The sequence below is a fragment of the Macrobrachium nipponense genome, chromosome 7 (assembly GCF_015104395.2).
Source record: "Macrobrachium nipponense isolate FS-2020 chromosome 7, ASM1510439v2, whole genome shotgun sequence".
Classification (NCBI taxonomy): domain Eukaryota; kingdom Metazoa; phylum Arthropoda; class Malacostraca; order Decapoda; family Palaemonidae; genus Macrobrachium; species Macrobrachium nipponense.
The window spans coordinates 48,316,790-48,329,289 of record NC_061109.1 but is presented as its reverse complement, the minus strand read 5'-3'; the positions used below and the strand labels follow the sequence as shown (position 1 = coordinate 48,329,289).

General features: G+C 36.9%; 1 protein-coding gene across 1 annotated transcript in view; it reads left to right on the top strand.

The window, feature by feature from the left end:
* The window catches only part of LOC135217504 (G-protein coupled receptor dmsr-1-like), a 92,245-nt gene that overhangs the window by 49,058 nt on the left and 30,687 nt on the right, over nt 1–12,500 (top strand). The window contains exon 2 of the mRNA XM_064253459.1: nt 1–859. This exon is cut by the window's left edge and continues 1,217 nt beyond it. Coding sequence (XP_064109529.1) covers nt 629–859 — 231 coding nt within the window. The 5' untranslated portion in view covers nt 1–628. The remainder of the gene's footprint in view (nt 860–12,500) is intronic.

Genomic DNA, 12,500 nt, shown 5'->3' with positions numbered 1-12,500 from the left:
TCAAACTGGGAACAGCCAAACAAGAAGCGTCTGCCTGAAAGCCGTCACAAAGTTTTGAAGGCCTTAGTTACCATGGGATTCAAAGGGATTTCTAAGAGAACGGAACACTGTCTCATCTGGATCATGATGCCACCAATCGCACAGGAATTTCTTTGTCATTGACAGCCAGAGACGCCGCAAGTTCTTGGACAAAGAACAAACATACCATTTGCTCCATCTGCCCTTGTTCTAAAAAATGTTTTTCTTTAGTTATCGACAAATTGTTCATTTAAGCAATCTATAGAGAAATCGTTACCTTCTAAAAGCCATTTCAATAAAATTCATAAACTTTATACAGCCATTAAGGCAGTACGCCTGCTCTACCGACGATTCTGCAGCCAAAACATCGAAGTCGTAGGCAACCAGATCTGAAAAACACGCGTCAATAACACCTCTCTCGAAGTTTTCCGAACACAAGACATAAAAGGAATCCATTTTTTTTTTCTTTGGAAGAAGCTCACCTAATTGGATCCCATAAAACTCCGAAAGAGAGGATAATTAGAGGAGAGATCTGAGGGGCGGCATCTTGAGTGCCCCTTTTAACGGAGATATTCTCAAGAGGGACAGTCCTTCAAAACACCTGACCCCAATGATGTCTGTAGGCGATGAAGATTGGCTCCCCCACATGGAAGATCTGGAGGCTTACATCTCCAGGGAGGAGCTGGTGTCTATCTTCCCGAACCTGACCAATGAACAGGCCAACTACATCCTCACGGTCCTCTCCTCCATTCACAATGGCACCATCAACCCACAGGCCAGTGCCGAACCCGTCCCGCCGGAGCACGCCTCTTGCAATGTCGGCTTCAGGGACAGCTATAAGGTAGGTTTTGTTTTCGTACTCACTTTTACAGAGAGAGAGAGAGAGAGAGAGAGAGAGAGAGAGAGAGAGAGAGAGAGAGAGAGAGAGAGTGGGGTTGGGATGATGTACCGGAGTGTGAGAATAACCATGAAACTTGGAGACCCCGTACTGTCTTCAACAAACTAAGAAATAAATGGGCATATCTATAGTGTACGACGATGAAGGGATAGAAAATACAAAGTTTTTTATTATGGGAAAAATATTAATTTTAGACAGAAAATCTACCAGACTGCATAGACAAATAAAGTTCACAATACAACATCGATTACTGAAATATTAAATTCTTTTTTATTTTACTGTCACTAACGGCATAAATGGTTTGTACACTAAACTCGATAATGAAATGCGAAAGGTAACAGAAATAGTAGAAATTCTGATATTACGTGAGAGATGGAATCTACAGTTATAGCAAAGTTTACCTTCCGCCAGTATTATTATTGTAACTAAACTTTATGCGCTGTAAAGCTCTGGAGTACAAACACTAGTTAGGCTGAACATTAAGTGGGTTTGCTATAATCCCGAGAGAGCTAACATACGTTTATTAATTAACGAGTAAAGCCCATACTGAGCAACAGGGCCTCATAATCCCAAGATAATAACAAATTTTTCAAAACTTTCGCTGGGAATGTAACGACCGGAAGAGGCACACAAATGTTTAATACCAACGTACACGTTGTTTGTGTGTGTGTATATATATCTATATATATACTAATATATATATATATATATATATTATACTAAGTATATATATATAATATATATGTATGTATGTATCTTATGTATGTAGTATGTATGTATGTATGTATGTATGTATGTATGTATAAATATATGTATCCGGCGTTGCTCGGGATAAAAAGTGGATTATGCAATCACTTTCAGAATAAATCACTTGGGATCATTGCAATTTTATTCATCCGGCATGGCACATAGTTATAAGGAAGATGTTAGATTGTTAAAATTTAACACATGGTTCAGAAGGGTAAAATAATAAGAAAGTTATATTGAGGAGGGGGGTGAGGGGAGCATAGGGCCAAACATTTAAATAGTAATTTATAAATAATGCAATTGGTGTCAGTAACCCCTGCGTTAAAGTTCCAAAATCGGGCCCAAAGTAAGAAAGTTTTATTTAAGGGGAAGCCCCCAAGAGCCCCGAACGGTTTGATAACTATTTTGAAGTAATGCAACTAGCACCAATATCCTACGTTTCAAATTCGCACCATATCCCCCCCCCCCAACAAAAAAAGAAAGTTACATTGTGTGGGATGTTACCTTAACCTCTGTAAAATTTCATATTGATCGGTTCACTGGTGTAGACGTTCACTTGGAACAAACAAAAGCGTTTCCCAATTTATGTAATATATAAGAGCTCTCTCACCTTCGAGCGTGGTGCAAAACTCGACGATAAATTCCAGAGTTACTTGCCTTCCCTCCCCATCCCATTGATTTATACCACAAAAACCATAAGAGGAATAAAATACTGAGTCTTCATATTCTGAATGTTTGGGGAAGCCAAACAGAAGAGAACAAATGTATGATATCCGATCTGTTTAAGGAGAGAAAGCTGAATGTTTTATCTCTGCGAGACAAAGGTGGAGAGAGCATTGTGTGGCGCCAGGAGTGGGTGTTTGTTTGTATGGTGTTTTTACGTTGCATGGAACCAGTGGTTATTCAGCAACGGGACCAAAGGCTTTACGTGACTTGCGAACCACGTCGAGAGTGAACTTCTATCACCAGAAATACACATCTCTCACTCCTCAATGGAGTTGCCGAGAATCGAACTCGCGACCACCGAGGTGGGACGCCAACACCATACCAACCACGCCACTGAGGCGCTTACGCACCAGAGTGGGTGGAATGAAAACGAATGAGGCTGCGGATTTTAAAGGCGTACAGCTTGTAATGTCAGGATGACTGAGGATGGATGAAGACGCGCTATTTAGTTTTGTATTGGTAAGACTGAGTATAACAGGAAAGAAAGTTCCGGTACTGAGTGTATATGTTCCAAGAAAGGAAAATAATGAAAGTGAAGAGGAATGTTATTTGGAAGTGTCTAAATCTGTGCCTGAGAACTGTGAGGTGAGAGCCAAAAATAAGTGAGTGGCAGAATTTTTCCGAGGCCCTTTGCAATGATGATATATACATGAGAGAAGGAGTGCTGAGAAAAAAACTTCCTAGATTATGTATTGTTACAGAACTCCTGGATAAGAACGTTATAGGATTTAGCATTGTAAGAGGCATACCAGATCATTACTAAACTGACGCAAAAGTCTTGATAGATGGAAATTAAATTTGAAGAGGAAAGAGTGGAAATATGGCGGTTAAAACTAGGAGATGAAGTTAATGGTGAGTGTATCAAATTTCAGGATGAAGCGACAGAGTCGGCAGAGGATTTTTATAGGTATCGGAGGAGAGGAAGAAGGAATAAAAACACTAATTGATGGCATGAGGAAATGAGAAGTTTAGCAAAGAAGAAAAAAATTATTGAGGTGTTTTTGCAATAAAATGATCATATGCAGGCAAACAGGAGGATGGGTAGGGTAATCAGAAAGAAAGAGAAGTAAAAATCTAATACTAAAAACAGAAGGAAGAGAGTGAGCAAGAACTTTAGGGAGAATACGTTGTTCAAAGTTGAGGTAAAGCAGGAAAAAGATGCAAATTGACAAATGTCAGAAGTGGAAATAAGGCCGAATGATGCAAGAATGGAAGGGGATAGTGTGAGTATGAGAATGCTTGTGCAAATGGCTGCTGAGGATTAATAAGGAAAATTAAGAGGATGGGAAATGGAAAGACACCAGGAACTAGTGAGATTGAAAGTGAGATGATGTGAGATGATGCAGTGCGGTGGTGATATTGCGAATGAGTGGCTGGCCGGATGTGTGAGGCATGTCGGAATGAGGTTCCAAATGAATGGCTGACAGGAATAATAGGTTTTTAGTAAAAAATTGACAGTAACGTCTAATTGTCCTGGAAGAAAGAAATACTGTGGACACGAACAAACATACTATATTCTCGGTGTGATTGATGGCAAGGCATCTGCAATTTTCCCTGTTACTAATGGTGTTCTAAAATACTCTGTCAAATGATTTATAAGACAGTCAACTATCCTTGATAGATGAATAATTTGCATCTACACTTTTTCTCATCTCCAAGACGTCTAAAATTCTTGTTTTCTGAAATTCTTTTCTCCAACCTTCTCAGCTTCCCATTTCGTAATTCTCTCATGCCTCTTTTTGTTACTCAGACTCGGTTGTTCACAAATCTCTTCATCCTTCCTTCAAGTCAGTAATCCTTCCTGGGGTCTGACGCCAACGGTGCTATAAAAAAAAAAAAAAAAAAAAAAAAACCTCAGAGCAAGAAAACTTTGCAGTGTGACACAGTTTCCTTTTTTACTTCCTTAATCAGAAGCGTGTTCCAACTTCAGTCTAATCTAATAAGCTTTATAAAATTCGAAAAAAAGTAACATGCAAAGAACGACCACTGAATTAATAATGATAATTGATTATGCTAACTTCCTTATGAAACCCTAGTAATAAATATATTTAATTTATTTTTCCCGTTGACATTCCAACAATACTACTACATACATATAACGGTTCAATAAATTATGAAACTAATCATATTCTAGTAAAAATACAAAACAAGAGTCGACAGAATGCACCACCGTTAGCATCCTTCTAAACTCAGTTAACTTGTATTTTCTTTTGTTATTTAAAGTCCTAAAATCTCCCACACTGAGAAAATATGCCTATCAAAAATCGTATCACATTAAAAGAAAGCTTCATATTTACAAGACTGTAAATGAAACATTCTGTTTTTCGATCTGTTTTTTTTTTTCGTAATTTCCTTTGATGATCTATAAAAGTTGACGATCAAAGAAAATGTCTCCCCGAGTTAAAATACGGACTTTTCTTTATTCTATTTTTCTTCCCGTTTCTTTTATTCCCTTTATCATTGAAAAAAAAAATTTCAGCACAAATCATAAAAAAGCTAACGATCATATTGGAACAAAGGCAGTAAGAATGCAGCATGGAAACAACAAACCTAATTCTCATCTTTTCGTCGTCAGATGTTAAAATCGAGAGAGAGAGAGAGAGAGAGAGAGAGAGAGAGAGAGAGAGAGAGAGAGAGAGAGAGAGGGTGTCAAGTAACAGTCCTTTATAAAGCACTACACATGTAAAGATGAAATATAAAAATGGAATATTCCATTGCACATGCAACGTTCTTATGTAAGATAAAAAAAAAACAAGTTGTACACTATTTGTTGACAATAATCCCTTAGGCAAAACAAAGATCCTTCAACGTTACGTCAATAAATGACACAACCGACCTCCAAACGCCTTCCAAAATATCTATTTCTTGATATAAAGTCTTTATGTTCCGCTCCGATAATTTGATTGGGGCCGAAAATGGCGTGGGTTGGATCAAATCCACAATCGCAAACATCAAAGACTCCGCTTTGACGAGATTGATGAACTTGGGTCAGCCAAATACACATGTGGAATCGATCATTTGATCCCAACAGTTAACGTTTTCATTTGGGATCTGTAATTCGCGGAGAGATCCAGACAGATGGACGAGACTCCTGAAAACTTTAATATTTAGGTATAAAGTTTTGCATTTTATTTACCGTCAGTAAAACCCTCCGTAAATGGTGAGCATTCCCGTTTCTACTGACTAAATGTATCTCCTCAAATTTTTGGGTAGAAGATAAAAAATTCATAGACTACATAATAAATAAATTAATAAAATAGAGAGGAAATAACCCGTTCCATGTCAAAATTCCACGCGTTGTAAATCATGATTCCAAATTACTTATCTAATTACTGCTTGAGTGAAGGTAATAACGCTTATATGTCTTTCATAAAGTCTGTAGTACCTGTACATCCAAGTCTGTACATGTACGCATCACTTAACATCCGCTTAATGTCTCCATAGCTTTTCGTCGACCACCTAATGAGAAGACAGCTGTGAAATCCTTCAAGGGAGTTACGTTTCTACATTTGAACGGATGAATATTTTCTATACTGGGGATTTAAGTACTATCCCAGTTGCTGTTTCAAAACGAAAACTAAAGGGTGAAACATGACAATCGTATAAAACATCATGTATTCCAACTTTTTATTAATTAATTAATTAATTAATTAATTAATTTACTTAATATTATTTTTTTTTGGCTGAGGTTACAACCAAACCGGCAGGGATTCGTATTCATTCGACAATATTACAGACAACCGCCCCCCCCCCCCCCCAATATTTTCCAACGATGTTTTCCCATGAGAAGAAACAGACAACGGAGGTCGTCAGAATTAGATCATAATTGATAAGTAAACCTAAGCATCAATCATAATTTGAACCAATCAATCTATATTTTATTATAATTTCCGATCAACTTACGAAGAATGGTGGGGTGGGGTGCGGGGGCGAGAGCATAAAAATAAAATAACTGTTCATCAAAACTTTTCTAATCAAAAGATAAACTTTTTCTTACTTATATACACTTTTGCCAAAATTCAGCAATTTCTCCTAATAGGTGGTGGCTTCAGAGAGAAAACAAACAATGGCCATTATCAAATTCATACATCAACGACTGAATCGTGGATGAACACTTGTTCAGTAAAACTGCCACACCATCTGCTCCATACAATTACAAAGAAGGCTCATTAGCATGGCGTAGATCCCCTTAAACACACTGCACCATCCCTGGTCATTATAGCCCTTCCTTTCCAATACTCCTTTCAACTCTCTATCCATTTTTTTTAACCCAATATTATATATATATTATATATATATTATATATATATATATATATATATATATATGTATATATATATATATATATATATATATATTTGTTTGTGTGTGTGTGTGTTTGTGTGTGTGTATATATGGGTGTATATGTTTGTATGTATATATATGCGCACACACACACACATATATATATATATATATATAGATGTGTGTGTGTTGTGTGTGTGTGTGTGTGTGTGTGTATGCGTTTGTAAATGTGTGATTCTAATATACAATGACACATCTTTAATGCAATGCAGAATTTCTTTAGCAATCTTTATTCCGGACTTTGGAGCTTTACCCCTCATTCTTGTTACAGCCCATTTCTTCCTCATCCATTTTTCTCTTTCTTTTTTCGCTTCTTGACATCTGGTCTGGAAAGGATCATTACAATGTATCTGGATGAGAATATCTACGTTTCATCAAAGGCTAAAGAGTATATGTGCTGCAACTATGCTAAGAGTATAAAGTAAATAACTATGCTAAAAGAAAGGTACATCGATAAAACAAACATAAGCATAAATTAAATAGGTTAGTGAGGAGAGGTATAAAAGTGAAATGTGCTACTTGGAAGAAAAGTATAGAGCGCATATAAGCCACAAACACGCCGGAAATTCAAATTAAATAAGCTACAACTATATGAAAAAAACATATAATAAATTTGAAACACCAACGATAAAAACAGGAAGGAAATGTGATAACATATGTAAAAAGTATTATTAGGCCACGTAATTGGGGAAAAGTAAATATATAACAATCGTTCTAAACAACCGCCCTCCCCCCACAAAAAATAAAAAAAATATGTGAATTAAAAGTAAGGAAAAGACTTGGGAAAAAAAGGAGGAATTTTGGGAAACGACGAAGGGTTGAGGTTTCACGTTCCCCTTTCCAAGAATCCGAAGTACCAGGAAGTCCAAAAATGGCTACGTGCTTCGGGGGTCAACCTTAAAAACCGCGCTTTAGCATCTTAAAACTAGCACCCTGAAAGTTATTAACAGGCCATTAGGGAGTGAAGGTGTCGCGCTCACAAAATGCCGTTAGCAGTTTTATATCACCATAACCCAACTTGCTGTGCGTAGGATTTTACAATTTTTGTTATAAAAAGGACGTGAACTTTCCTAAGAGAGGAATCGCGAAAATTTAAACATTTCCTTTGTTAGGTACAAAGATAAACAAAAAATATTTACTTTTCTTTCTCCCCGACTCATTTTTATGGTAAATTTTTGTTACAAACTGGGTGTAATTGAACGCCTAAAGCTACTGGCACTTTTTTTTTTCTTTTTTTTTTTTTTTTTTTTTTTTGCACGACATTCTTTATCTCGGTCGAAAATTAGAGTAATTTTTTACCTCTTTTAACGTTGTGTGGCCTAAGGTTGAATTTTTGTACATTCTGCATTTTTTATTATTAAATACAAATTTACACATTTATTTCTTTTAAATAGGCATGTTTCTATAATAATATGCTAAATTCCTTGAACAGTCCTGGAGAAATACAGGCAAATATATACACCTACTTCGTTACTGGAAAGTAGAAACATATGGTTACCTGAAGACTGACAAATATTTTCTCTTTATTTCTATATCACTAACTCACCCGTTCTTCCCAATATAAATACTCAATTTCAATACTAAAAAGATGCCCTGTTAATAATACTGATGCATTTGCTACTCTCTTCAAACAATTTCAATATAAGTATTTCCTTCATTTTTAACTAAACGTTATTTTTTAAAATTCATTTTTAACTAAAGGTTATTTTTTTTTTAAGGCAAGACCTATTTTCCTATGAAGGGTTGACTTTAGAAAGAGTTACCTGAGCGATTCCATATGAGGCTGAAAACCATTACCCCGTTACCCCTGGTAAGGGTAGATCCGAAGCTATAGAGCTACTTATGGTCTGCACTACCAAAATGACGTCTCTTTTCTCCCTACTAGGGGAGATAAAAAAGGGGGATTTAAAAACACCAAAAGCATTCTCTCACCCGTTCGTTTACTGAACCTCGGGAAATTACTCTTCACAGTTATGCCTAACGCCCATTCATATTCAACGCCACATTCATTCCCTTAATGGCATATTGACAACAGGAAAGTCATCGCATTAAGCAAACACACACATACACAATATTCAATGCCTGTTAACATCGTGCCATAGAATTGCCGTCATATCAATGTTTAGCTGGCACCATTCCATATTCAACATAGTTGTATTTACAGCTGTCCCGTTACTGCAAATGCGAAGCGCAGTTCCACTGCTAAAATATATAGGTAAGTGTTGAGGGATACAATCGACGTGAATCCACACAGTGATACCAACTGAATTCTGTTAGGGAGACATCAGCACGGAATTACATACTATAAACACAAGGGTTGGGAAATAACAGGCCTCTAAAAGTGCCCTTCAGTGAATAAATTAACTAACTAATTATCATTTTCCGGGTAATATGAGCATATAATATACAAACAATTTTAAATTGTTTTTTGGGGGGATTACCATAACCATTAATTTTCAAAATTAAATAATAACCAAAAGATGTAGCTCGCAATAAAATGTTTAAGCCACTACGAATCCGTACTACTAAGATTTATACGAATGTATACGGTTTTACGGTGAAATTATGCAGCGGGAAAAGGAGGATTTAAACCACCGTAGGTCTAAGTTATCTTAAACTTTGCCCTTGAAGGTTCAACTGTAGTATATAAACCTCTTTCCTAGGATATTAGCCTGCCTGAAAGTATATATCTGACAAGTTTCATGAAATCCTGTTCACTTTCACTTGAGATACCCTGCTACAACAAACACACAAAGAGACAAGGGTAAAAGCAGTACCTTCTTCCAATTCGTTTGCGAAGTCGGTTATATTACAAGAGCAACCAGTCGCCAAGAATTCCCTACGTAGTATTCACACAAATGTCCGACTTCGATTTTATTTCCTGCACAAATAAAGAGTAGCATAATAATTAAGATAAGATTGTTACCCACATATCTTTTCCTCTTCATATTGATGTTCTGCCTTTCATTTTCAGCTCTTTACCCTCCCTCCGCTCTAATTCATGGTTCCTTTTCATTAAGTCATCCAACTAATTAAACCCAGTAGAGAAGAGCAGAGGCATCTGGAAAGGCAATAGCGCGACACACACACACACATACACACCACCTTTCAACAATTCATACAAAGATATCCCTACCTTTCATAATCACGTGACAAAACAGAAGAAAAAGTCATTTCCATTTAATTAAATCCTGTCTAAATCTTGATGTGCACTAGGCATTAAATTCAATATTCTGTAGTGATACAGAGATGGTTAAAAAGCTGCACTTTTCATAACAAAGGTATTGTATATTTTTATTGCCGAGGGATTTCAAGTGTGTCATTATTGCTGAAGTTGAACTGTAATTCAATTCCTGTTTCCGGCTTTAATGAACCTCCCGGTCTGAAATGGGTGCTTTCTCGTTCCTCGTTTCCTCATATGCCTGAAAAATGAACTTACAGTGCATGAGCCTTCCAGTATGCACTGTTCCCATGAGTACAGGTTTTTTTTTCCACTGTAAAGCTTTGTATCCAAGTAGAAGCTGCATTGCCGCAACCAGAAAGCATCCATTAATTTATTAGTTAATTAACTTGCATCATATTGGATTTTAAAACAAATCATTGTGCCGGATCTGTACATGCTCTGCCGAACATTAAATCCTTCTTTATAGTGAAGTTCTAAATATGAGGTGTATCCGCCTTTGAAATCTGGACCGTGGACTTCAAAAAGTGAGGTATGCGGCTTCAAAATCAGTGTCGTTGGACTTCAGATCTTTTTCAGACTTTTAAACCTATATCGCAACGTACGCGCTGTGTTATAACCAACCTGCAAATTTACAACCTCATGAAATTCTGAATACATATTGTACCGTGATTTCCCTTTTACACCCCAGCAGGATTTTAAATGTGTATATGATAACCTTCAAATCTAAACACCTGTTCTTTCAAATCTTGACACGAGTTCCCGACGCTCAATGCGCACTGCAAAAGAATGAAGCCTGCTCTGCAACAGACCCTTGATTTCATCGTAACACACTTCCTGCATCGGACTTTCAAATCTGCACGCCGTATGGACCTAAGTATGGCTTTGACCGTGCAATATGCAGCCACTCGTGGCAATGAATGCAATTCCGGCAATACAGTCCTCTAGTCGATACATGACGCGAGCTTCTTGATTTGATGCCTTTCAGGAGACTCTAATGAGGACGCAGCTGATCAGTAAGACATGCAACAGCACCCACACACACACAAACTCATGGCGACGATCTCGAGGGTCTTTAACGCGTCAAGTCAAGCACATCTCGCCTGATGGCTTCTCTCGAAAGCGTCTCCATGACAAGGTTATTTTAGAGACACCCGTGGCAAACAAACTGTCTGAATAAAAGTAGTTTTCAGCTGAGCACCGTAATACACACCGCTTTCCAAATCGTGATATTGATGGTCTGCAATTACGGTCCATTAGTCATCAAGTTTCTCATTGCCCTTATTTTTACTTTCATAATTAATGTGATCTTAACTCACTGACTCTGCTGTCTTGCGGAAGATGGCATGATAAGTAAAGAAAACGACTTCTTTGATTTCTTGTATTGTATTCTTCTGAGCAAAATTTATTTATTATTTAAGATTGAGTTGTTAGTACTACTACTGGTAGTAGTAGTAAGTTCAATTACAATGTAATATAAGAATGACTGGAACGACCATTGATCCTGTAGAATGAATGCAACTTGGTTGCTTGAACAAAACGGAATAATATTAAGTATTAAGTAGGAAACGCATCCTCCGTTATGAGAAAATCCCAGAAGCACATACTTTCATATGCCAGAAACAGTCAGTTGTTAGGATTCAATTGAGATCTTATGCGTTGAGAGAATATAAGACCTTTAGGACACCTGAAACAGACTAAGGCATTTCACTTTCTCAAAATTACAATCTTACGCTCTCCCAGAATCCAGCCACTAGGTGTTAGTCACGTGGTCCGTCCTTGAAAAGTTTTCGTACAAGTCCACATGACTTTCTCCGTGTTCCTATACGGGAAGACACTAAAACACAAACAAATATACAAAACCAAACAGGAACTTAGTCTCTCTGGCGGAGATACGAAAACAATAGGCATTTTAAAGGAAATAGGTGTTTTCAATAGCTTTCGGTGTCTTCTTCGTAACTGTGTCCACTGGATCCTAGAAGTTGACGATGGATGGAGGTGCTGAATACTTACAGCCTCCATAGGCTCTTAAAGAGGCTATGGTCGTCATAACGACATGAGAAGCAATAATATATCCTCTCGACTGCTTTACGACGGTAAATGACATTCTGCTCTTTTCAAAGTACGTGGAGGAGCCGAAGGATTAATCTAGCAAGGCTTTGCTCAGTTACCTTTCTGAAGGCTGCTTCCATACTGGAATTTCAAAATCTTTTCTTCTATTTCTCTACGGTAAGCGTACTGTTCGCACTTATTTTCGATCGTTTATATATCCGATAAATTGTTTTAAGTGTACAACTAACTCTCTCTCTCTCTCTCTCTCTCTCTCTCTCTCCTCTATATATAATATCTATATATATATATATATATATTATATATATGTGTGTGTGTGTGTGTGTGTGTTTATATTCATATATATATATTATATATATATACACATATCTCTCTTCTCTCTCTCTATCTCTCTCTCTCTCTCTCTCTCGCCTCTCTCTCTATTATATATATATATATATATATATATATATATATATATATATATAATCACTACTTATAAAGTACGCAACAACAGCAAATAAACTTTCCTGAAAC